We start from the raw sequence: 27,500 nt of genomic DNA, 5'->3' as shown, positions 1-27,500 counted from the left end.
GAAAAAAATATGGACTGAACTGAATATGTAAGTCAGAGAGACTATACCTAATTCCTGTTATAGTGTCCGTTATTTGCAAAGACCGCGGAGGAGGACTGGCTGTCGGAGGAGTGGGGGGGGGGTGATTTATACGTGTGCGCATCCTGGCGCTTATTCACTATTTCAGGAATAAATAGCCTTGCCTTGCACATGTTACCAATACATACACATTGGCCTCGGACCCTCGGTTACATGTACAAAATGATGAATTGTCTATTCTGTAGACTGTACGGCTCTGTTCGGAGTTCCAGTGATCCAGCTGTGTGACACTGTATTGTTCCACCACTTTTGCTTTGGCAATGTTAACGTATGTTTTCCCATGCCAATAAAGCCCTTTGAATTGAATTGAATTGAATTGATACACGTCATTAGTGATCGTGGAATGTGCCGTCGCTTTGAAATGACAGCGTAGTACATTCCGATTCCAGAGGAAAATTCGACCACCACTCTGTCCTCGCATAGAATCCTCTCCTCCTCCTCTCCTCCTCGCTGGGGGCGGAGCCGAGGAGCGAGTGGAGGACGCGAGGAGAGTGAGCGAGTGTGAAAGTTGCGGTATTGGAATTTAGCTTTAGGCTGTGCTAAGAGATTAACATTGAGCGAACAAACGTTTTCGGGGCCCACAGCAAAATGTTCTCTTATAGCGAGAATCACACCGCATACATCGAAAGAAAGCCTAACTTGTCCACTTCAATTTAAACATTTTGATTTCCATTCTGGAGATATTGACCTTTTTGTAACACCTGCTTTTGCCTGAACTTGAAAAGACAGCAGAGTTATGGAAGGTTGAAGTTGACAGACATTGACAGACAGATATAAAAATGAACACAAATAATATCCTATACATACTATACACCGAATGAAAGCCCTGAATGTCTACTTTTAGGAGGAAAACAGTACACATTGATCCCATGTACAGTTTGTCAGTAATTGTTCATTGAATGCAGCTTGCGCCCACCAGAGAGAACTTTAGAGAAGGCATGGACCTGAACAACTATTATTCCCAAAATAAGGCCTATAGCGACATGTACATACTATATACCGTATGAAACAGAAGACTCTCTGCTTTCATAAGAAAAAAAACTAATACTGTAATAATAATAAAAATCACACCCCTGTGAAGTGAAAAAATCGAAGAACGACTGACATAGAAACATAGCTTTTTCAGAAAACTGTCATGATGTAGAAGACATTTATAGAATCTGATCTCAGGTCAGAATGGGTTATAGTGGATGCGTATGCTGGCACTGGGAACTGGGGTCTATGCTAACAGCTAGCCGCAATTATAGAGTTAATGGTGCAGCGTGTGTGTGTGTGTGTGTGTGTGTGTGTGTGCGTGCGTTGCGTGCTCCGTTGCGCGCGTACCGTCCGTCAGTCCGGTCAGCCTCATGGAGTCATGTGACTTCTTGGCGGAGAGCGTCCGCCAGGAGGGAGGGGGAGGCGGCCTGGGGGGCGGGGCTCCGCCTCCCGGAGGGGGCGGGCGTGTGGGCGGAGTCTTCTTGGTGCTCGCCACGATGTCCGGCTCCGCCTCCGTGATGAGGTGGCGAAGGAGGGGGGGCATCGGGGCGTCGGGGCTGGGGTCGTTGGAATGAAGCAAAAAAAATATCAAAATCTTAACCCATTCTGACCTGAGATCAGATTCATACGAGGTTTCCACTGGACACACTGGTCTGATTAAACCCATTCTGACCTGAGATCAGATTTCTTTTAAATGTCAGTCGTTCTTCGATTTTTCAAAAATAGCAGACCTACAAGCTCATATCGCGCCACTCGGTGGCGCGCTATGAGCTTGTAGATCTGCTATTTTTCAATAGATAAAGCACAACATGATGCTACTGTAACACCAAAATGGGTGCCCGGTCAGAATGGGTTAATGAAGATTGGAAATGTAATGATGCTTTGTTTAGTTATGAATTTTGATCACTCTTTTTTTTAACAAACAATACAACAAAACAAATACATAATACAGACAATACAATTACTTAAAATGAAAAAAAAAAAAGAACAACATACAGTACATACATATATAAATACAGTATAATAAAATAAGGGCACTTAGATTGGTAAGTAAACAACGACAGAGTCCTTATGGCCACAAGACCAAACAGCTGCAGAGAATACAATTACACATGTTCAGTTTCCACCATTAAACAAGATAAATCATTAACCGTAATATATTGGATAAACCGTCCCCATATCTTATCAAACATCTTCTGTTTATTCTTCAGAGTATACGTGATTCTTTCCAGAGGAAGACACAATGATAACTCCCTAAACCACTGAGAAATACTGGGTTTGCCCATCTTTTTCAATTATGATCATTCTAAATCTAAACGGATCGGAACAGATCAACTAAGCCCCAGCATTGATTCAGCATTTTGAATCCCCGTGAAAGCAGGGAATCGTAGCTTCAAATGGACATATTGGTTGTTCAGTTTGACCCTCCAGTTTTGGAGATGTGGCTTATAGAGTAATGTCTCGCTCTGTCACATTTTTTTAGCCTCTCAGGCCAAAAACTTAGAAGACTTTGTTGTCGGATAACATTTTGATAGGAGAGGTACAGTAACAGGCAAACGTTAAAAAACTTCCACATTCTGCAATTGTGTCGACTTCTTGTAAATTAACTAATGCAGATGTTTAACAATAATGTAACTCTTGACAGCATAACATGCGTTACATTGTACTCTCTCAAGAGTTAACCCATTCTGACCGGGCACCCATTTTGGTGTCAGCATCACGTTATGCTTTAGCTATTTAAAAATAGCAGATCTACAAGCTCATATCGCGCCACCGAGTGACACAGCGTAAATGACACTGTGCCGAGCCTCGGGGAGGCGTTGATAAAATCCGCCCCCCTCCGCTCCCACGTTCTGGGGAGAGCTTACGCTCGAAGCGTAGGCGTAGCAGCCTCGGGCTGCACGCCACTGGCGCAGAGTGTACCGGACAAGATGGATGTTGTTGTTGCACCAATTTTTGTGTTTTGTGTTTTTTATGTTTGAATCCTTGCCAGAACACACGGGGTATGAGCCCACTGCCACGCAGATCATTAAAACGGCCCGCGGCAGTCGGACGAAACGCAGATATACTGACAGCTCCTTGGAGCTCTGCCAAAAGGCACAAGCACCATGTCAGTTTGATGGCCCCGCCGCTAGGGGGCGCCATTTTACCACGAAAGGGCATGGTGCCAGTATTAACTCATATGACACAATGCCTTCCGGGAGAGGCACCCACTCTGACTCAAAAAAGAGTAGGGCTGACAAAAAATCCTCTGACGAGGTGCGTTTCAAAATGGATAGAGTGCGGCGCACACACCTGGGTGGTGGACACAGTGAGAAAAGGCTACAAGCTGCAATTCTCAGCGGAACCACCCACATTCGAGAAGATAATATTCTCTCAAGCAAGCGGACAGGCAGCCGTCATTTTACAGAACGAAATACTCTCCCTGCTGGCCAAAAATGCCATTCAGGAAGTACCTCCAGATCAGAGCCTGAACGGTTTCTACAGTCGGTATTTTCTGGTAAAGAAAAAAGGGGGGGGGAATGCGTCCTATTCTGGACCTCCGAGCCCTCAACCGATATCTGAAGGATTTTCGCTTCAAGATGCTGACAAATGCGGCGCTGTTACGCATGATACGCAGGGGGGATTGGTTCACATCAGTGGACCTCAAGGACGCCTATTTTCATGTTCCGATTTACCCACCGCACAGGAAGTTCCTGCGATTCGGGTTCGGAGGAAGGGTTTACGAGTACCTAGTTCTCCCTTTCGGGATGTCCTTGAGCCCCCGAGTGTTTGTAAAATGCACTCAGGCGGCCATAGCCCCTCTGAGGCAACGGGGTGTTCGCATAGCGAGCTACATCGACGATTGGCTCCTGCTTGCGCAGTCAGAGAGCGAGGCACGACTCCACACCAGCTGGGTAGTGAGTCACCTGCAGTCACTGGGCTTCAGTCTGAACTACGAAAAGAGCGTGCTTATACCAGCGAGGTCAACAGACTTCATAGGTATAACACTGAACTCTGTTTCCCTCACGGCTCGGCTGTCACAGGACAGAATGAATTCCGTTCTGAGGTGCGCGAGTTTGTTCCAGGTGGGACGCAGGGTCCCTTTTCGTACGTGCCAACAGATGGCGGGACTCATGGCTTCTGCTATAACCGTGTTACGGTTAGGCAGACTATACATGAGACCTTTTCAGAGGTGGATGCTCTCTCTCAGGGTGCCCAACGATCGTCGTCATCGCCTAGTCACAGTCCAACCGGAGTGTGTATCGGCGCTACGTCCATGGAGAGACGGGTCGTTTCTTTCAGAAGGAGTGTCCATGGGTCTGGTCGTGTCGAGGTAGGTCATCACTACGGATGCCAGTCTGACTGGGTGGGGTGCCACCCACGAGGGCAGAACTGCCAGAGGAGTGTGGGGCGACGAACTAAGGACCGCCCACATCAACTATCTGGAACTGATGGCAGTATGGTTAGCCGTACGACACTTCAAACCCCTCATCAAGGACTGTCACGTCCTGATCAGGACGGACAATACGACGACCATGTGCTACGTCAACAAGCAGGGGGGACTGCGGTCCCGCCTGCTGCACACACTAGCACAAGACCTGACTCTGTGGTGCGACGCACATTTGAGCTCGATCAGAGCCTCCCACGTCCCGGGGATAGAGAACAGGGGGGCGGATCTTCTGTCCAGAGGGAGGTGCCACTATGCGGAATGGTCCCTGCACAATGCGGTGGCAGCTCAGCTCTGGGACAGGTTCGGCCGCCCACAAGTAGACCTGTTCGCCTCAGGGGAGAACGCGAAATGCCCGGAGTACTTTTCCATAACGGGGCAGCTCCGGGGTGGGGCTCTTGGAGGTCGGAGATATCGCCTCTCCTCTACGACCATCCGTGGCAGCTCCCGCTGCGCAGGGATCTGCTGACGCAAGCGAGAGGGGAAATCTTCCATCCACGGCCGAAAGACCTGGATCTATGGGCCTGGCCCGTGAGAGGATGAACCTCGATGCGGAAGGCCTGCCACAGAGTGTCATTGACACTATACAGAGTGCGAGAGCTCGATCGACTAGAGATTCCTACGACGGGAGGTGGCGTGCGTTTGAGAAATGGTGTCTACAGACACAGGCGGTGCCTTTCCAGTACGTCGGTATATGACCGGCGCAATGCGCCTCCTCCAGGTACCGAAGTCTTTGGTTCCTTCATGGGACCTCGCGCTGGTTTTGGACTCCTTGTCTCGACCACCGTTCCAGCCTTTAGAGTCGGTGGAGCTGCTGTTTTTGTCATTGAAAACGGCGCTACTGCTGGCACTGGTGACTGCTAAACGGGTCGGTGACATTCACGCTTTTTCAGTGAGCGAGGAGTGCACGCGTTTTTCCGTGGACAGGACGAGGGTAGTCATTACGACCAACCCGGCCTTTGTGCCTAAGAACCAGTTGACCACCTGTATACCGGTGGACCTGGTGGAATTCTGTCCACCTCCCTTTTCCTCGGCGGAGGAGGAGAGGAGGCATACTCTGTGTCCTGTGCGGGTTCTGCGGACTTATATCGACAGGACGGCGGCACACAGGACGACGACACAGTTGTTTGTGTCCTGGGGCCCTAAGACCTTGGGAAAAGCCGTATCCAAGGTGAGGATCTCACAATGGATAGTGGAAGCCATTGAACGGTCTTACTCGGCGGGGAGTTTGCAGCCTCCCATAAGGGTGAAGGCGCACTCCACGAGGGGTATGGCGACATCCTGGGCTCTGTCCAGAGGGGTGTCTATCCAAGAGGTATGTACGGCTGCGAGCTGGGCATCCTCCTCGACGTTTGCCAATTTTTACAGCCAGTGGCGCATGCTGTCCTCAGCGTGGCTTCAAGGTAAGGTTCGGATCTATCGGGCCTCTGTGTGAAGTGGCTCTGGATCCGGGGTTCCTTCCTTTTCACTCCGTCACCCTACAGGCAGGGGTCGAGGCCCGTGGGTCTAGACTTTGTGGTGGCAAGAAGGGAGTGTATCAAGTCTTCATAGCGAGCTTCCTCGTGCAGTTTAGTTTAAATTAACTATAGGTTACGAAGGTAACCCTGGTTAATTAAATAAACAAGCGAGGAGGCTCGCCAAAACGCCCTTCTTGTAGGCAATGCCTCATGAGAAGGTTCCACATGTTGAAGTGAAGACTAATTGGTTGGATGACACCTTTTATCACCTTCGCCTAGGGGGGGGGTGGTTAAGGTGCACATTAGTCTCAGACCCAGCCAATAGATTGCCTGTGAGTTTATTGAATGCTTCTGTGATCACGTCAGAAGACGCAATCTTCATAGCGAGCTTCCTCGCTTGTTTATTTAATTAACCAGGGTTACCTTCGTAACCTATAGTTTTTTGAGCCCAATGACAGACAGCGCCACAACAGGCCATTATATGAACTTTCAGGAAATCCCGATTTCCTTAGTGGCTTCACAAAATATGTCTGACTGCCCCCCTGGGACGGACAGACAAACCGACCCAGCTAGCCAGGACACACACGCACACCTCCGATCACCCCCCAGGTCATCTTTGAGCAGGCCACCATTGGACAGGTTAAAGGGTAAGACCACTTTTTTTAAGGTTTGGGTTGTGTAGTTACTTTGCCATGATGCAACTCCAAATGTGGACAAGAAATAAAAAATAACTGCTCCAGTGATTAGAAATTGATAATTCAAAAAATATGCTCCTCATTGACTTACATTGTATCTAAAACAGCTCTCAAAGTCCACATTTGGAGTTGCATCATGGCAAAGTAACTACACAACCCAAACCTCAAAAAAAGTGGTCTTACCCTTACATTGTGTCTGACCCCTCCCATGTACTGTACCCTGAGTATGGGCTAATGCCATCAGGTAGGAGGTACGAGGTCCATGCGTGCGAATACAATAGATACAAGCATCCCTTTGTCCCTCTGTCAAGCACACTCCTTAACAGAGTCCTTGCAGAGGGCAGACAGGGTAGGGGTCGAAGGTTATGAGGTGATGTTCTTCCTCTTTTGCACTAGGTATGTTGCTGTGTGTTTTTTTATGTTGTACAGGTCACTGTGTGCCTTTGTTGTCTGTATTGTATTGTGTATTGTATTGTGTATTGTGTAGTATTGTATTGTATTGTGTATTGTATTGTGTATTGTGTTGTGTATTGTATATTGTGTATTGTATTGTGTATTGTGTATTGTGTATTGTGTTGTGTATTGTATATTGTGTATTGTATTGTGTATTGTGTAGTATTGTATTGTATTGTGTATTGTATATTGTGTATTGTATATTGTATATTGTATATTGTATATTGTGTATTGTATTGTATTGTATTGTATTGTATTGTATTGTGTATTGTATATTGTATATTGTATATTGTATATTGTGTATTGTGTATTGTATTGTGTATTGTATTGTGTATTGTATTGTGTATTGTATATTGTGTATTATTGTATTGTATTGTATTGTATTGTATTGTATTGTATTGTATTGTATTGTGTATTGTATTGTATTGTATTGTATTGTATTGTATTGTATTGTATTGTATTGTATTGTATTGTATTGTATTGTATTGTATTGTATTGTATTGTATTGTATTGTGTATTGTATTGTATTGTATTGTATTGTATTGTATTGTATTGTATTGTATTGTATTGTATTGTATTGTATTGTATTGTATTGTATTGTATTGTGTATTGTATTGTGTATTGTATTGTATTGTATTGTATTGTATGCGGCAGGGCGGGTCCTTGGGGGTCCAAGATAAAATTCTCCCTCGGGAGACAAACTAAAGAAACCTTGAACCACATCGCTGTGTGTTGGAGTGGCTGGAACACTAAAATGTTTAATGACGTTTTCTCAGACGTGGAAACGATTATACAAAATGTATATATGCGATTAGGGCCAATGATGTCATCATTGTGAGACAGGCTATACCTGTCGTCAGACTCCAGGGGGAAGTGTCGGGGGGGCTTGGTCGGACCCGAGGACGTCCCGTCTTCGTCTTCGTCTTCGTCTGCGCAGGGCGTGTCCGACAGGCGGGGAACCTGGCGGGAGGGGGGGCAAAGGGTTAACGATGCAACTGATCACTTTTTTAATTGATCCCTGTAACTTCTGATTGGCTGGCTGTGCATCAAGTTGACCGATTGGGCCATGAAAGTGTCAAACTCGTGCATCGAGTTGACCGATTGGGCCATGAAAGTGTCAAACTCGTTCGGTGCTCGTTAGTGCTCTGTCTAATCAATTAGACTAACCTATGTTTCTATGTCGGTGGTGCTCAAAACTATTTCACGTCAAGGACCCCCAGAAATTATCTGTAATTGGCCACCGACCGCCCATCTGAAAATATGTTGTTCCGGGGACCTCTCAGAAGCAAATATTTGAGTTAAAAACGTTCACTCTGAAAAAAGATATATTCAAAGGTTTGCGCCACATAAAAAAAAAAAAAAGCAGATCTATGAGCTTGTAGATCTGCTATTTTCCAATAGCTAAAGTATAACATAATGCTTAAAACACCAAAAGGGGTTCCCGCCCAGAATGGGTTAACACCCCGAGCGTCATGAACGGAGTTCTCCGTCCTATCAAACAGTGACGCTCGACGCTCAGGACGGAGATTAATCACAGGACGGAACTTTATTGATATCAAGACCGATCGCATCGCTCCACAGGCTGGGAGCGTCGCTCCACAGGCTGGGAGCGTCGCTCCACAGGCTGGGAGCGTCGCTCCTCAGGCTGGGAGCGTCGCTCCTCAGGCTGGGAGCATCGCTCCTCAGGCTGGGAGCATCGCTCCACAGGCTGGGAGCACCGCTCCTCAGGCTGGGAGCGCATCGCTCCACAGGCTGGGAGCGCATCGCTCCACAGGCTGGGAGCACCGCTCCTCAGGCTGGGAGCATCGCTCCACAGGCTGGGAGCGCATCGCTCCACAGGCTGGGAGCACCGCTCCTCAGGCTGGGAGCACCGCTCCTCAGGCTGGGAGCATCGCTCCACAGGCTGGGAGCGCATCGCTCCACAGGCTGGGAGCACCGCTCCTCAGGCTGGGAGCACCGCTCCACAGGCTGGGTCGCATCGCCAGATGGGAGTGTTTTTGGCTACTTCTAGCTACATCCAATATGGCGCCTGGTGCGTCTCGAAATGTGCTCCGTTGCTGTAAATCGCTGGGCTCTCTGATTCAATGGTCCCAAATACCCCCCCGGGCGCTCGGTGTCACAATCTACTCAGATCTACAGTCGACTAAAATGCATTTTCGCGGACTTTGATGCCGTCGCAATGACTGATTTTACACTGGCTCCGCCTACCTGCTGTAAGAGATCGGCGGGCCTCGTCTGGGTCTCCTCGCTGGGGGGCAGACCCCTGGACGACCCCCCCAGGGGGGGCAGACCCCTGGATGACCCCCCCAGGGTGCTGGTGATGTCGGGGGGCTGGACCACCACGGGGTGGGGGTGGAGCCCGGGGCGGTCCGAGGGGTCTGAGGGGTCCGGTGTTCCGTTAAGCTGTTTCTGCGTGGCTGCGTCTGAGCCGTCCACCAGACCATCTGTAGACGGGTTAGAGGAGGTAAAAAGGTAGTGGTAAAGACAGTAGAATATCTATATAGAATTAGGGGTGGTCGATATGGCGATAATTATCGTCGGGACGATACAACGTCTCCACGATATGGCTTTTTAGAGTTATCGTTTCCATCACGATAAATGTGCTGCATCAGACACAGTGAATGCACACTCTATATATGCAGTTCTATGCCGTAATGTTTACTTCTGCAGTATGACGGTTTCGTTCACAAAAAATAAAAGATCTACAAGCTAACCACACGTTGCTACGGCACCCCAATGGACGGCGTGGTTTGCTTATAACTCTGTTGAGTTCTCAGCACTCCCAAAGTCCCCGCCCCCTTTCTTCTAGGCAGAGGGAAACAGCATTGGGCTGAGCTGTAGCCTCATGTAGTAAACAGCTCATGTCGAGGAAGGGCGACGTGTTTATAGTTCCCAAAAAGAACTCCACGTCTGTCACACTGACAGAGCCCGTGTGTTAAGACCAACGTGACTCGTCTTCATGGATATAAACTCACGAAACAACACCACGCAACAGCATAGACTGCAGGACGTCTCCTCCACCATTTACCACGCTATTGTCTGCTACGTTAGTTGACGGAGTAAATTGTCCGTAACACCGGGGCTCCACCGGGGACTTAAAATCATTGTTTTAATTGATGGCCTTCATGCCCTGGCACTTGGCCTTGTGCCCTCAAAAAGTTGACCACACAAAACTACCTCCCCCTGGCCAGCCGGGGCGCCTGATGGAGGGGAAAGGAACTGGTCGGAAAAACATGTCCCTTCCACGCGCTACGTCCGGCCGGGGAAATTCCCCCCTGTCAGGTGAAAAGAAGCAGCTTGGACTCCTCATGCATAGAAGGAGGCATGAGGTCAGTCCGCTGCCCCCCCCAGGTTGGCAGAGGAAGTGTAGCGCCCAGGATTACATTAGATAATTGGCACTGGGTGAAAAGAAAACTGGGTTACAAAATCGTGGGATACAAATTTAAGAAAAAAAAAAAAAAATTGACCACACTAAAGGCCAAATGGGACTCATTTGAACGACCACCTGTGCATCCCGGGACCCATTACATTGAAAACCTATTTACATCACTGATACAGCGTCACACAAAAGCACCAAAAGTAGAAGATCCACAAGCTCGAGATGTGTGAGTGAAGTGACATGATTTGAGCTTGTAGATCTGCTACTTTAGCCCTTTTTTAATTTGAATCCTTAACAGTTTTGGACATATGGGATTTCCACCCGACAGAGACGATAAGCAGAGCTTGCGGATCTGCTATTTCTGTTGCTTTTGTGTGATGCTATAGTATGGTAGAGCATACATTTGCAAGACATAAAATATTAAAAAATTACGACAAGCGGTTTCTGCTGACAGCTACATTATAATAGTGTGGTGTGTGTGTGTGTGTGTGTGTGTGTGTGTGTGTGTGTGTGTGTGTGTGTGTGTGTGTGTGTGTGTGTGTGTGTGTGTGTGTGTGTGTGTGTGTGTGTGTGTGTGCTCGTGCACATACCGATGAGGAGTTTCTCATGGTATTTAAATGTCTAAATACAGTCTAAATGGTATTTCTTAATTTTTTGTTACCTTGTACTGTTAAGTAACTTGAAAAATAACCATAAAAAAACGCGCGCGAAAATATCGTGATAATATCGTGTATCGTGATAAGCTTGAAAAAATATCGTGATAATACTTTTGTCCATATCGCCCACCCCTATATAGAATCTCTAACTATATATATATATACAGACCATCTGTAGACGGGTTAGAGCAGGTAAAAAGCAGTGGTAAAGACAGTAGAATATCTATATAGAATATATAAAGAAGTAAGACGCGTGAACGCGGGAAGCGAACGCAGCTGTTGTTGCAGTCTGACACACACACACACACACACACACACACTAGAGCCCTGCAAGCCCGGCCCACCAAAACGGGCCGGGCCGGGCCGACTTTGTCACTGCCCAACGGGATCACGCGCCGTTATATACATTTTCCGATGTGAATTTCACCCATGCAGACTGGACTTACTTCAGCAGCATGCTGCTGTCTGCTCCATAGTGACGACGTGACAATAACCCCTCCACAGTGTCCACACACGCACACACACACAAGCACACTACAATCTGGTCAAAACTAGACTTTGAAACAACGTGTTTTACATTCTATCTCTCTCGCTCCGCGCCTCGTCCTCTCTCTCTCCTAATTATTATGCAGCACAGCTGTACACACACACACACACACACACACACACACAGTCACACACCGAGTACTAAGTAAGTATAGCCTATAGGCTACGGGTCTCTGACAGAATACATTTCAGGAGATCCGCAATAAAAACAAATTAAATACAGCGGGAGCATTATTACCAGTAGGCCTACCACACTAAACAAAGTTGGATTTGTACATTGCAGAAACTGCAGAATACATAACGTAAGTGTTCTTACTTCTTATTATTGTCCTTCTGGGTTTTATAGCGTGAGTCCGCGATAGCCGATCTGCAAGCTCACAACGCGTTGCGCTGATTGACAGTGCACGTGCAGCAGCTACTGTATAAAACTATAATTAAGTAGGCTACTTTTTAGTGTGACGTCTGTGTGTTATTGACTTCTTGTTCCTTAACCCATTCTGACCTGAGATCAGATTCATACGAGGTTTCCACTGGACACACACTGGTCTGATGAACCCATTCTGACCTGAGATCAGATTCTAAAAAAATGTCAGTCGTTCTTCGATTTTTTCAAAAATAGCAGACCTACAAGCTCGTATCGCGCCACTCGGTGGCGCGATATGAGCTTGTAGATCTGCTATTTTTAAATAGCTAAAGCATAACATGATGCCGACACCAAAATGGGTGCCCGTTCAGAATGGGTTAATGTGGGTTTATCAAAGCGATATAGTGCAGCTGTGAGTCAGTAGCTGCTGCTGCTGCTGCGTCCGTGCACCAATAGAGCGACCGCGGCGGCGGCACGCATGCTATAGAAATAGCGTAATAAAAAAATAAAAAATGTCGGGCTTTTGGGCCGGGCCCGGGCCTATTCTGGACTTGACCAACGGGCTTAGGGCCGGGCGGGCCCATATTTTAGGCCCGTGCAGGGCTCTAACACACACACACACACACACACACAGGGCTGTATTTTGCGTGTCTCAAGTACCAGGTCTTATTCCCTAACTTGAGTAAACTAAAGACCTGGAGGCGTGATCAATGCTCTTTGGCCACTCAGAAAAGCCAAATGGCATTGTTTTTTTAGTTTTTTTTTAGTTTTAACAAAAATATTATTATTATTATTATTATTTTATATATATATATATATATATGTTTTGAAGTTTTCATTTTTTTAAATCTGCTATTATTCAAAATAAAACATTTACCGTGTTGCCCAGCAGGTGGCGGCGTCGGCGCGGGCTCTATGGGAACAGGTGGGGGCGGGGCTTCACTGTGTTGGTGGTGGTGGTGGGCGTGGCCGTGGTGCTTCGGCCCCGCCTCCAACAGCTGGGCCACGCCCCCCTCCTCCTCGTCGTCCCCGCCCCCTTTCTGGCTCTCCTGGATGATGCTGTCGATGATCTGGAGAGAGAAGAACATGAAGGGTTAATGTCTGGAGAGAGAGAACATGAAGGGTTAATGTCTGGAGAGAGAACATGAAGGGTTAATGTCTGGAGAGAGAGAACATGAAGGGTTAATGTCTGGAGAGAGAGAACATGAAGGGTTAATGTCTGGAGAGAGAGAACATGAAGGGTTAATGTCTGGAGAGAGAGAGAACATGAAGGGTTAATGTCTGGAGAGAGAGAACATGAAGGGTTAATGTCTGGAGAGAGAGAACATGAAGGGTTAATGTCTGGAGAGAGAACATGAAGGGTTAATGTCTGGAGAGAGAGAACATGAAGGGTTAATGTCTGGAGAGAGAGAAGAACATGAAGGGTTAATGTCTGGAGAGAGAGAACATGAAGGGTTAATGTCTGGAGAGAGAGAACATGAAGGGTTAATGTCTGGAGAGAGAGAACATGAAGGGTTAATGTCTGGAGAGAGAGAAGAACATGAAGGGTTAATGTCTGGAGAGAGAGAACATGAAGGGTTAATGTCTGGAGAGAGAGAACATGAAGGGTTAATGTCTGGAGAGAGAGAGAACATGAAGGGTTAATGTCTGGAGAGAGAGAACATGAAGGGTTAATGTCTGGAGAGAGAGAACATGAAGGGTTAATGTCTGGAGAGAGAGAACATGAAGGGTTAATGTCTGGAGAGAGAGAACATGAAGGGTTAATGTCTGGAGAGAGAGAACATGAAGGGTTAATGTCTGGAGAGAGAGAACATGAAGGGTTAATGTCTGGAGAGAGAGAAGAACATGAAGGGTTAATGTCTGGAGAGAGAGAACATGAAGGGTTAATGTCTGGAGAGAGAGAAGAACATGAAGGGTTAATGTCTGGAGAGAGAGAACATGAAGGGTTAATGTCTGGAGAGAGAGAACATGAAGGGTTAATGTCTGGAGAGAGAGAAGAACATGAAGGGTTAATGTCTGGAGAGAGAGAAGAACATGAAGGGTTAATGTCTGGAGAGAGAGAACATGAAGGGTTAATGTCTGGAGAGAGAGAGAACATGAAGGGTTAATGTCTGGAGAGAGAGAACATGAAGGGTTAATGTCTGGAGAGAGAGAACATGAAGGGTTAATGTCTGGAGAGAGAGAACATGAAGGGTTAATGTCTGGAGAGAGAGAACATGAAGGGTTAATGTCTGGAGAGAGAGAACATGAAGGGTTAATGTCTGGAGAGAGAGAACATGAAGGGTTAATGTCTGGAGAGAGAGAACATGAAGGGTTAATGTCTGGAGAGAGAGAACATGAAGGGTTAATGTCTGGAGAGAGAGAACATGAAGGGTTAATGTCTGGAGAGAGAGAGAACATGAAGGGTTAATGTCTGGAGAGAGAGAACATGAAGGGATAATGTCTGGAGAGAGAGAGAACATGAAGGGTTAATGTCTGGAGAGAGAGAACATGAAGGGTTAATGTCTGGAGAGAGAGAAGAACATGAAGGGTTAATGTCTGGAGAGAGAGAAGAACATGAAGGGTTAATGTCTGGAGAGAGAGAACATGAAGGGTTAATGTCTGGAGAGAGAGAACATGAAGGGTTAATGTCTGGAGAGAGAGAACATGAAGGGTTAATGTCTGGAGAGAGAACATGAAGGGTTAATGTCTGGAGAGAGAAGAACATGAAGGGTTAATGTCTGGAGAGAGAGAACATGAAGGGTTAATGTCTGGAGAGAGAGAACATGAAGGGTTAATGTCTGGAGAGAGAAGAACATGAAGGGTTAATGTCTGGAGAGAGAGAGAACATGAAGGGTTAATGTCTGGAGAGAGAGAACATGAAGGGTTAATGTCTGGAGAGAGAGAGAACATGAAGGGTTAATGTCTGGAGAGAGAACATGAAGGGTTAATGTCTGGAGAGAGAGAACATGAAGGGTTAATGTCTGGAGAGAGAGAACATGAAGGGTTAATGTCTGGAGAGAGAGAACATGAAGGGTTAATGTCTGGAGAGAGAGAACATGAAGGGTTAATGTCTGGAGAGAGAGAACATGAAGGGTTAATGTCTGGAGAGAGAGAACATGAAGGGTTAATGTCTGGAGAGAGAAGAACATGAAGGGTTAATGTCTGGAGAGAGAGAGAACATGAAGGGTTAATGTCTGGAGAGAGAGAACATGAAGGGTTAATGTCTGGAGAGAGAGAACATGAAGGGTTAATGTCTGGAGAGAGAAGAACATGAAGGGTTAATGTCTGGAGAGAGAGAGAACATGAAGGGTTAATGTCTGGAGAGAGAGAACATGAAGGGTTAATGTCTGGAGAGAGAGAACATGAAGGGTTAATGTCTGGAGAGAGAAGAACATGAAGGGTTAATGTCTGGAGAGAGAAGAACATGAAGGGTTAATGTCTGGAGAGAGAGAGAACATGAAGGGATAATGTCTGGAGAGAGAGAACATGAAGGGTTAATGTCTGGAGAGAGAGAACATGAAGGGTTAATGTCTGGAGAGAGAAGAACATGAAGGGTTAATGTCTGGAGAGAGAAGAACATGAAGGGTTAATGTCTGGAGAGAGAAGAACATGAAGGGTTAATGTCTGGAGAGAGAGAACATGAAGGGTTAATGTCTGGAGAGAGAACATGAAGGGTTAATGTCTGGAGAGAGAAGAACATGAAGGGTTAATGTCTGGAGAGAGAGAGAACATGAAGGGTTAATGTCTGGAGAGAGAGAACATGAAGGGTTAATGTCTGGAGAGAGAGAGAACATGAAGGGTTAATGTCTGGAGAGAGAACATGAAGGGTTAATGTCTGGAGAGAGAGAACATGAAGGGTTAATGTCTGGAGAGAGAGAACATGAAGGGTTAATGTCTGGAGAGAGAGAACATGAAGGGTTAATGTCTGGAGAGAGAGAACATGAAGGGTTAATGTCTGGAGAGAGAGAACATGAAGGGTTAATGTCTGGAGAGAGAGAACATGAAGGGTTAATGTCTGGAGAGAGAAGAACATGAAGGGTTAATGTCTGGAGAGAGAGAGAACATGAAGGGTTAATGTCTGGAGAGAGAGAACATGAAGGGTTAATGTCTGGAGAGAGAGAACATGAAGGGTTAATGTCTGGAGAGAGAAGAACATGAAGGGTTAATGTCTGGAGAGAGAGAGAACATGAAGGGTTAATGTCTGGAGAGAGAGAACATGAAGGGTTAATGTCTGGAGAGAGAGAACATGAAGGGTTAATGTCTGGAGAGAGAAGAACATGAAGGGTTAATGTCTGGAGAGAGAGAGAACATGAAGGGTTAATGTCTGGAGAGAGAGAACATGAAGGGTTAATGTCTGGAGAGAGAGAACATGAAGGGTTAATGTCTGGAGAGAGAGAACATGAAGGGTTAATGTCTGGAGAGAGAGAGAACATGAAGGGATAATGTCTGGCTAGGTGGTCGTTGTAGGGAGATAATGCACCTCCTTTATGTAAGGATAATGTCTGGCTATAGGTGGTCGTTGTAGGGAGATAATTCACCTCCTTTATGTAAGGATAATGTCTGGCTATAGGTGGTCGTTGTAGGGAGATAATTCACCTCCTTTATGTAAGGGATAATGTCTGGCTATAGGTGGTCGTTGTAGGGACATAATTCACCTCCTTTATGCAAGGGATAATGTCTGGCTATAGGTGGTCGTTGTAGGGAGATAATTCACCTCCTTTATGTAAGGGATAATGTCTGGCTATAGGTGGTCGTTGTAGGGAGATAATTCACCTCCTTTATGTAAGGGATAATGTCTGGCTATAGGTGGTCGTTGTAGGGAGATAATTCACCTCCTTTATGTAAGGGATAATGTATGGCTATAGGTGGTCGTTGTAAGGAGATAATTCACCTCCTTTATGTAAGGGATAATGTCTGGCTATAGGTGGTCGTTGTAAGGAGATAATTCACCTCCTTTATGTAAGGGATAATGTCAGGCTATAGGTGGTCGTTGTAGGGAGATAATTCACCTCCTTTATGTAAGGGATAATGTCTGGCTAGCTGGTCGTTGTAGGGAGATAATTCACCTCCTTTATGTAAGGGATAATGTCTGGCTAGGGAGATAATTCACCTCCTTTATGTAAGGGATAATGTCTGGCTAGGGAGATAATTCACCTCCTTTATGTAAGGGATAATGTCTGGCTAGGTGGTCGTTGTAGGGAGATAATTCACCTCCTCTATGTAAGGGATAATGTCTGGCTATAGGTGGTCGTTGTAGGGAGATAATTCACCTCCTTTATGTAAGTGATAATGTCTGGCTATAGGTGGTCGTTGTAGGGAGATAATTCACCTCCTTTATGTAAGGGATAATGTCTGGCTAGGTGGTCGTTGTAGGGAGATAATTCACCTCCTTTATGTAAGGGATAATGTCTGGCTATAGGTGGTCGTTGTAGGGAGATAATTCACCTCCTTTATGTAAGGGATAATGTCTGGCTATAGGTGGTCGTTGTAGGGAGATAATTCACCTCCTTTATGTAAGGGATAATGTCTGGCTAGGTGGTTGTTGTAAGGAGATAATTCACCTCCTCTATGTAAGGGATAATGTCTGGCTATAGGTGGTTGTTGTAGGGAGATAATTCACCTCCTTTATGTAAGGGATAATGTCTGGCTAGCTGGTCGTTGTAGGGAGATAATTCACCTCCTCTATGTAAGGGATAATGTCTGGCTAGGTGGTCGTTGTAGGGAGATAATTCACCTCCTTTATGTAAGGGATAATGTCTGGCTAGGTGGTCGTTGTAGGGAGATAATTCACCTCCTCTATGTAAGGGATAATGTCTGGCTAGGTGGTTGTTGTAGGGAGATAATTCACCTCCTTTATGTAAGGGATAATGTCTGGCTAGGTGGTTGTTGTAGGGAGATAATTCACCTCCTTTATGTAAGGGATAATGTCTGGCTAGGTGGTTGTTGTAGGGAGATAATTCACCTCCTCTATGTAAGGGATAATGTCTGGCTAGGTGGTTGTTGTAGGGAGATAATTCACCTCCTTTATGTAAGGGATAATGTCTGGCTATAGGTGGCCGTTGTAGGGAGATAATTCACCTCCTTTATGTAAGGGATAATGTCTGGCTAGGTGGTCGTTGTAGGGAGATTTCTTTTGTTGCTATTTTTGAATTGAAATTCTGAAAAGTACCCTTTGTGTTGAATTTCAAATGCATTTAGTTATAGTTATGAACTGTTAACATAACATTGGACACACGCAAAAAAAAACATGTTAATACTAGTCATTAAGTACTAGTCATTTAATACCAGTCATGAAGTAATTAAAGCAGGTTTGGAATTGTGAACAGCTGAAATCAATACTATATCAGTATTCTGATATTAACCTGCGGACCGCATTAAGTAAGGAAAGGAAAGGTACTATGTTTACCCAGGGTAACTGGACTAAGCTCAAGAACTTGTTTACAGCCAGGCCCTGCTCATAGAACATTTCATGGTAGAGGTTCAATGCATTGCTCAAAGGGCACTTCAGCGGTGGTCATTTTAACGTGCCGGTCCGGGGTTACGAACTATAGCGACCTTCCGTTATCAAGACCGCTCCGCAAACCGTTCGGCCACCGCTGCCCCTTAGTGAAGGTGAAGGTGGGGGCCGCATGTGGCCCCCGGGCCACCAGTTTCCCATGTATGATTTATCGATATAGATATTATGAAAGGTAGACGAGACACACCTGGAGGTATATCATATCTATAGATATATATCATATTTATAGATATAGATATATGAATCATTTCTCACTTGAAGTTGTTCTGTCCCCTGTACCATGTTGATCTGTTCCTGTATTGTATAGTATTGTGTTTTTGTAGTTGACGTAGTGTTGGGTGCTTGCACATATGCACACATGGCATCAACGCATGGTGTTGTGTGCAGGCGCCCTACACTTTGTCTTTCTTTTTTATCATTCATTTTTCAAGAGCCTGCCCAGGGACTACAGATGAAATTTAGCTTTGTCCCTGTCAAATAACCCATTCTGACCTGAGATCAGATTCTAAAAATGTCTGTTTGAAAATGACAGTTTTCTGAAAAAGCTATGTTTCTATGTCAGTCGTTCTTCGATTTTTCAAAAAATAGCAGACCTACAAGCTCGTAGCGCGCCACTCGGTGGCGCGCTACGAGCTTGTAGATCTGCTATTTTTCAATAGCTAAAGCACAACGTAATGCTAACACCAAAAGGGGTTCCCGACCCCAAAATGGGATAAATACATAAATAAAAAAATAAGGTTAGACCAGACCCACCTGGAGGGAGTCGTCAGGATGAGGAGCGTCGGGCGGAGCTGCAGGTCCGACCGCAGCCTCTGCTGCTGCACTCACACCTTTCTGAGGGGTCAGAGGTCAACATGAGGTCATTAGGTCACACGGTGGGGTCACAATGAGGTCACGATGACTCTGAGACTCTGAGACTCTGACTCTTTGTTTTGTGGAAATAAAACTATTCTTCTCTCTTCTTGGTTTTCTTATGGTTTTAGTTCCAACATTACTTATTATTATTATTATTATTATTAGGGACACTTCACCCCTTTTGCAGCCAGATCTTATTTTAATACAGGTTTGACTGTTTTACACACGTAACCCCTTCACTGCCGAGATTGTTGTATTACCTTTAGAGCATACGCTGAATTATTTGGGCTTTTAATCCGCGAAAATCCAGCGAAAAAAGCTCCCTCGGTTTGTTGTGATGCGATCGTACCATCCACCATCTTTTGGTGCACCCGGAAGACGCACACAAGACCCGCCTCCATGAGGCGTTGTACCCCATTCATTTGCATTGGCCTCAATTTCCCAGAAGCCCTAGCAGCCCACAGCATGTGACGATTTCCGGTTTCGTCATCAAAACGAATGCATCTAGTCTCTATCTCCGTGACGAAGACGGAGTTTCATTTTATTTATTACAATACGGCGGATTAAAACACATAAAACAAAAGGCGGGTATGTCGTAGATAGCAACGACAGTAACCTGGAGTAAACCATTCCTGGCAGTAAAACGTAATGATGTTTGGGAGACAAGAATCACTTTCCTGGGGTTTTTTATGTGGGTAATATGTGAATGTAGATATTTTACTATTTCAAAGTGTCCATGATGTCATGGACACTGGGGCTCACTTCCTTCCTTGACTACAATTCCCATAATTCTTTGGTGCACTGCTCCTCCTTGTGGATAGGGGGGAGGGGCTGTCTTACTGAGACAACATGTAGTCCAGGAAGTAAGTGAGCCCAGTGTTCATGACATCATGGACACTTTGAAATACTAAAATATGTTAAAAGAAAAACACAAAATACCCACATAAAAACCCCCAGGAAAGTTTTTATTTTCTCTCAAACATTACTAAAATAAGATCTGGTTGCAAAAGGGGTGAAGTGGCCCTTTAATAGTTTGCTGTCCGTGTCAAATCCAACGTAACGAGGTATTATTCCTGTTGTGGTTGGAGGTAGACGGAACCACACAGGCTTCACATTTACAAAGACAAGCAAGTCAGAGACTCTGAGATTGAGGGCTCCATTTTCGTCACCGCTAAACCCCTTATCCCTAAATGTATCTCTCTCTCTAAACCCTTTATCCATAAACATAACTCTCTCTAAACCCCTTATCCCTAAACATAACTCTCTCTAAACCCCTTATCCCTAAACTTCTCTCTCTCTAAACCCCTTATCCCTAAACTTCTCTCTCTAAACCCCTTAACCCTAAACTTCTCTCTCTAAACCTCTTATCCCTAAACTTATCTCTCTCTAAACCCCTTATCCCTAAACTTCTCTCTCTCTAAACCCCTTATCCCTAAACTTCTCTCTCTAAACCCCTTAACCCTAAACTTCTCTCTCTAAACCTCTTATCCCTAAACTTATCTCTCTCTAAACCCCTTATCCCTAAACTTCTCTCTCTCTAAACCCCTTATCCCTAAACTTCTCTCTCTCTAAACCCCTTATCCCTAAACTTCTCTCTCTAAACCCCTTATCCCTAAACTTCTCTCTCTAAACCCCTTATCCCTAAACTTCTCTCTCTCTAAACCCCTTATCCCTAAACTTCTCTCTCTAAACCCCTTATCCCTAAACTTCTCTCTAAACCCCTTATCCCTAAACTTATCTCTCTAAACCCCTTATCCCTAAACTTATCTCTCTCTAAACCCCTTATCCCTAAACTTCTCTCTCTAAACCCCTTATCCCTAAACGTATCTCTCTCTAAACCCCTTATCCCTAAACTTATCTCTCTAAACCCCTTATCCCTAAACGTATCTCTCTCTAAACCCCTTATCCCTAAACTTATCTCTCTCTAAACCCCTTATCCCTAAACGTATCTCTCTCTAAACCCCTTATCCCTAAACGTATCTCTCTCTAAACCCCTTATCCCTAAACTTCTCTCTCTAAACCCCTTATCCCTAAACGTATCTCTCTCTAAACCCCTTATCCCTAAACTTCTCTCTCTAAACCCCTTATCCCTAAACTTAACTCTCTCTAAACCCCTTATCCCTAAACTTCTCTCTCTCTAAACCCCTTATCCCTAAACTTATCTCTCTCTAAACCCCTTATCCCTAAACTTCTATCTCTCTAAACCCCTTATCCCTAAACTTATCTCTCTCTAAACCCCTTATCCCTAAACTTATCTCTCTAAACCCCTTATCGCTAAACTTCTAAACCCCATAGCCCTAAACTTCTCTCTCTCTAAACCCCTTATCCCAAAACGTATCTCTCTCTAAACCCCTTATCCCTAAACTTCTCTCTCTAAACCCCTTATCTCTGAACTGCTCTATCCCTAAACTAAACCCCTTATCCCTAAACTTATCTCTCTCTAAACCCCTTATCCCTAAACTTCTATCTCTCTAAACCCCTTATCCCTAAACTTATCTCTCTCTAAACCCCTTATCCCTAAACTTATCTCTCTAAACCCCTTATCGCTAAACTTCTAAACCCCATAGCCCTAAACTTCTCTCTCTCTAAACCCCTTATCCCAAAACGTATCTCTCTCTAAACCCCTTATCCCTAAACTTCTCTCTCTAAACCCCTTATCTCTGAACTGCTCTATCCCTAAACTAAACCCCTTATCCCTAAACGTATCTCTCTAAACGCCTTATCCCTAAACTTCTAAACCCCATAGCCCTAAACTTCTCTCTCTCTAAACCCCTTAACCCTAAACTTATCTCTCTCTCTAAACCCCTTAACCCTAAACTTATCTCTCTCTAAACCCCTTATCCCAAAACGTATCTCTCTCTCTCTAAACCCCTTATCCCTAAACTTATCTCTCTCTAAACCCCTTATCCCTAAACTTCTTTGCCTTTTTTTAACTATTTTGCTAAACATTTTTGAATAGTTCAACTAGCCAATCTACATATACACGTTGTGAGCTTGTAGAACTGGCCATTTGAACAATTCAAAAATGTTTAGCAAAATTATAAAAAATAAAAAAAAGGCAAAGAAGTTCAGGGATAAGGGGTTTAAAGCGGTGACAAAAATGGAGGCCTGTCTCTCAAACCATAAACACAGTTGCGAGTGCCTCAGCATTCCTTCAGTACGACGTTTTCATCTGTAGGTTAAAAGACTGTAGGCTTTTATTGGTTTCTCCCATTAGTCGACAGACATTAAACCAGTCTGTCTGCTTCTAGCTGAGTCACAGTTCTGTAAAACAGCCTGGGTTACCAGTCTGTCTGCTTCTAGCCGAGTCACAGTTCTGTAAAACAGCCCGGGTTCACCAGGGCCGTGTTCCTTCATGACGGAACCGTAGAGGAATGTGAGAGTCAGCTGGTGTGACGATAATATGTTTCAACTAGCAGGACCACCGCAGGGGGTTAATCTATCAATATCTAAATATCAAATATTGCTGTGAGATCTGGTTGAGTTGGATCCTAGAACATTTTATATTAAAGAGATGTCATGGTCTGGAGTGGAAACTAGGGCTGGGTACTCGATTAATTTTTTTTGTTATTAATTAATTAATTTTGAGGCATTGTAATGAATTAATAAAGAATGTTTTTTTAACCGTGTTAATGTTTCTGTAATTAAATTATTCAAAATCAATCAAGTCCTAGTGGAAACCTCATAGCATGTTCCAAACCGTTACTAAAGCATGAAAAAGTAGCAGATCTACAAGCTCAAATGTACCCGTTGCTGACCGTGGATAAGTCATTTCTTTAACCCGTTTGACCCGTTTGACCTGAGATCAGATTCTAAACATGTCTTCTACATCCTGACAGTTTTCTGAGAAAGCTATGTTTCTATGTCAGTCGTTCTTCGATTTTTCAAAAATAGCAGACCTACAAGTTTTATGAGCTTGTAGATCTGCTATTTTTCAATAGCTAAAGCATAACATAATGCTAACACCAAAAGGGGTTCCCACCAAAAATGGGTTAATGTCATGTGAAAGCAGGGAATCATAGCTTCAAACTGACATATTGGTTGTTCAGTTTGACCCTCAGAGTAATGTCTTGCAGAGAAACAGCGAGTTGAGAAAAAAGCCTTGAAAGGTTCACTTCTGTTGGAAAAAAATGTGAATGAAAATGTGGCGCAAATCTTTGAATATATATTCCCTCAGAGCGACTCAAATCTTTGCATCTGGGGGGTCCCTGGAACTATTCAGATGGGGGTCGGCGGCCGATTACAAATAATTCTGGCGGTCCTATAGTTTTAGAACCACTGACATAGAAAAAGAGGGTTTTTTCAGAAAACTGTCAATATTTAGAAGACATTAGTAGAATCTGGAGTCAGGGTCTCAATAGACATAATATTGTTATTCAGTGGCGTGCGCAGACATTTAGAGGGGCAGGAGGTGCTGAAGTGAAAAAAGGGCACCTTGTGCAGCGTGTGGAACCGTCCGGTTGCCTTAATAGTGTGAGATTTATAGATTTTGGGGCATAAATAATATATTAGAAGCTTTTTTTTATTAACCCATTTTGGGGCGGGAACCCTTTTGGTGTTAGCATCATGTTATGCTTTAGCTATTGGAAAATAGCAGATCTACAAGCTCATAGCGCGCCACCGAGTGGCGCGCTATGAGCTTGTAGGTCTGCTATTTTTGAAAAATCGAAGAACGACTGACATAGAAACAGCTTTTTTCAGAAAACTGTCAGGATGTAGAAGAACATTTTTAGAATCTGGTCTCAGGTCAAAATGGGTTCATCAAGAATTGATCAATGTCACCATGGTCCACATACTGTACAATCTACACTGTGTACATTGTACACAATGTACACAAAATGTACAAAAGGGCACATTGCTGTCCAGAGGGCAAGGGGCAGGTGGTGCCCTAGCACCCCCTAGTGTCTATCTGTGCACGCCACTGTTGTTCTTTGTTCAACACACCGCTATCTAATCAACGCACCTGAGTCAGCTGACTGCATGGAATGACAAACTTTGCAGGTGACCTGAAGAAAAAAAAAGACAAGAGAGAAAAACAAACAGTTTAGAACACGTTTGACATGAAATTAACCCATTCTGACCTGAGATCAGATTCTAAAAATGTCTATTACATCCTGACAGTTTCATTATTAACTCATTCTGACCTGAGATCAGATTCTAAAAGTGTCTTCGATTTTTCAAAAATAGCAGACCTACAAGCTCGTATCGCGCCACTCGGTGGCGCGATATGAGCTTGTAGGTCTGCTATTTTTCAATAGCTAAAGCATGACATGATGCCGACACCAAAATCGGTGCCCGGTCAGAATGGGTTAAATGAAGGACAATTTAATTCCTTTTCTTGTATCGTAAAAACAAAATAAATCACACCCGTGACCCGTGTGAAGTGAGGGGCGCTAATGTAATAAAGTCTTAACTCATGTCGATTTGGTGACGTAAAACAAACACTAATTTATCTTTATTGTCAATGGCGTTTTTAAAACAAACATTGACCTAAACACAAACATTAAACCTGTACATAACATAGGAGGGGCTAGCGCCCCTCGGAAATAACACCCCTGTGAAGTGAGGGGCGCTCTTATCATCGTACATCACCAACATACAGAGTTATATGTCGAAGTGTCCTTGAGCAAGACACTGAACCCCAAATTGCTGCTGATGTGCTGGTTGGTGCCTTGCATGGTTTGGTCATCGGTGTATGAATGTGATTGATTGATTGAAATATTTATTAACAGTTTGTAGAATTTACAGTACATTTTAAGCACAAACTCAATACAAAGACTGTTAACTGTGAGTGGACGACCCAATTAAGCATTACACTTGTTTACAACAGGGTCCACATTGTTCAATTCATCAAAACATTTAGAGACATACAAATAGACATTTCTATGTAGCTAAAGAACAGAACAGGAATTCATCATATAGGAAGCAAAAAAGGGAAAAGATACATATACAGTGAGGGGAAATGGGGGTGGGGGGGGGATTCAGATTTTACAGAGGCCAGTTTCGAATTGCAGCCATCCGTAGGTGCCCTTTGAGAGCGGTTTTGTGTGTGTGTGAATGGGTGAATTGATGCACAGTCTATGTAAAGCGCCTTGGATAAAGGCGCTATATAAATGCACCGTTTAAATCATCATGACGTAAAACAGACACACTGTCTGTTTGCTCAGAGAATGACGTAGCATTCTCCATGTATGTGTTGTTTGTGTTGGATAACAACATACACTAAAAGATGGACATAGAAAATCTCCACTCTAAACATGCAGTAATCCTGGTCTCTATACTGCCTCCCCCTGGCCAGCCGGGGCGCCTGATGGAGGGGAAAGGAACTGGTCTCTATACTGCCTCCCCCTGGCCAGCCGGGGCGCCTGATGGAGGGGAAAGGAACTGGTCTCTATACTGCCTCCCCCTGGCCAGCCGGGGCGCCTGATGGAGGGGAAAGGAACTGGTCTCTATACTGCCTCCCCCTGGCCAGCCGGGGCGCCTGATGGAGGGGAAAGGAACTGGTCTCTATACTGCCTCCCCCTGTCCCCCATATATGGGGACTAGGTTGGTCTCCCCTTGTCCCCCATATATGGGGACTAGGTTGGTCTCCCCTTGTCCCCCATATATGGGGACTAGGTTGGTCTCCCCTTGTCCCCCATATATGGGGACTAGGTTGGTCTCCCCTTGTCCCCCATATATGGGGACTAGGTTGGTCTCCCCTTGTCCCCCATATATGGGGACTAGGTTGGTGGAGGGTGTGTAGAGCCCAGGATCACATTAGATGATTGACACAGGGGTGAAAAATGGGTTACAAAATCGTGGGATAAAAGAATATATTAAAAAAAAAATCAGGCATTGCTAGCCCCGCCCATCTGGCGGTATACTGTACAGTCGCTGACATCGGGGTAAAAAAAATGCAGCGTTGAAACATTAGCCTAATTTGCTAATTCTTCGTCTGCGCTGCCAAGATGGCGCTCGGCCAAACGCCTAGTGAAGGTGGATGTATTGGCATGCTGCGTTACGCAAGGCTTAAAGGGAAACTTCACCCTTTTTGCAATGTTAATGACGTTTAGAAGATTTAGAACACTTTCCTGGGGGTCTTTGTGTGTGACTTGCATTAAGCAAGAACCAAACAAAAAGCATGGGAATACATCACATAAAAAAGCATTTATCATGAAACATGCGTAAGCTAAAAACGTAACAATGGAATATCTATATCGTGAGACTATACATATAAACTATACTATGCTATACATATGTACTATGACGTGCTATGACTACATACAATGCAATTATAGTGCTGTCTACATAACATGTCTGAAAAGTCTGAAACGGTGGGTCTGAAAAGGTGGGTCTGTAAAGGTGGGTCTGAAACGGTGGGTCTGAAACGGTGGGTCTGAAACGGTGGGTCTGAAACGGAGGGTCTGAAACGGAGGGTCTGAGGGGTGCTATGGGCCATGTAAAGGTGGGTCTGTAAAGGTGGGTTTTCAGACTACGGCGGAAGAGACGTCAGAGACACTGGGCTCACTGCTAAAATCTAAGATATCTAAACCACACATTACACACATAAAGACCCCCAGGACAGTGTTCTAAACCACATATTTACACACATAAAGACCCCCAGGAAAGGGTTCTAGATCCTCTAAACGTCATTAACATATTTTCTTTTTTTGCAAAAAAGGGTAACTTTAACGGTGACTGACTGTCACTGCTGGCCATTTGGAGACATTTAGAGACATTAACTCTAAACTCTGTCACTGCTGGCCATTTGGAGACATTTAGAGACATTAACTCTAAACTATGTCACTGCTGGCCATTTGGAGACATTTAGAGACATTTAGAGACATTAACTCTAAACTCTGTCACTGCTGGCCATTTGGAGACATTTAGAGACATTTAGAGACATTAAATGTAGTGTTCAGGTACAGCTCTGGAAACACTTCAACTGAACTGCAGCAAGCAAGGTCACTTTCACCATGACACACACACACACCACACACCACACACACACACACACACACACACACACACACACACACACACACACACACACACACACACACACACACACACACACACACACACACACACACACACACACACACACACACACACACACACACGCACGTCG

The 27,500-nt window shown here is 44.8% G+C and overlaps 1 protein-coding gene across 2 annotated transcripts in view; it reads right to left on the bottom strand.

The window, feature by feature from the left end:
- The window catches only part of wdr44 (WD repeat domain 44), a 135,751-nt gene that overhangs the window by 104,202 nt on the left and 4,049 nt on the right, over nt 1-27,500 (bottom strand). Inside the window, exons 2-7 of one of the 2 annotated variants that reach the window (XM_083784636.1) lie at nt 24,351-24,393; nt 19,286-19,366; nt 12,911-13,103; nt 9,297-9,532; nt 7,930-8,048; nt 1,402-1,610 (exon numbers count right to left, since the gene is read on the bottom strand). In XM_083784636.1, the coding sequence (XP_083640762.1) occupies nt 1,402-1,610; nt 7,930-8,048; nt 9,297-9,532; nt 12,911-13,103; nt 19,286-19,366; nt 24,351-24,393 (881 nt within the window). The remainder of the gene's footprint in view (nt 1-1,401; nt 1,611-7,929; nt 8,049-9,296; nt 9,533-12,910; nt 13,104-19,285; nt 19,367-24,350; nt 24,394-27,500) is intronic. The other variant, XM_083784635.1, reaches the window with a different exon arrangement.

Source organism: Protomyctophum parallelum (genome assembly GCF_964188405.1).
Source record: "Protomyctophum parallelum genome assembly, chromosome: 1".
Classification (NCBI taxonomy): domain Eukaryota; kingdom Metazoa; phylum Chordata; class Actinopteri; order Myctophiformes; family Myctophidae; genus Protomyctophum; species Protomyctophum parallelum.
The sequence above is the reverse complement of the archived record's forward strand: the minus strand, read 5'-3'. Positions and strand labels throughout refer to the sequence as shown.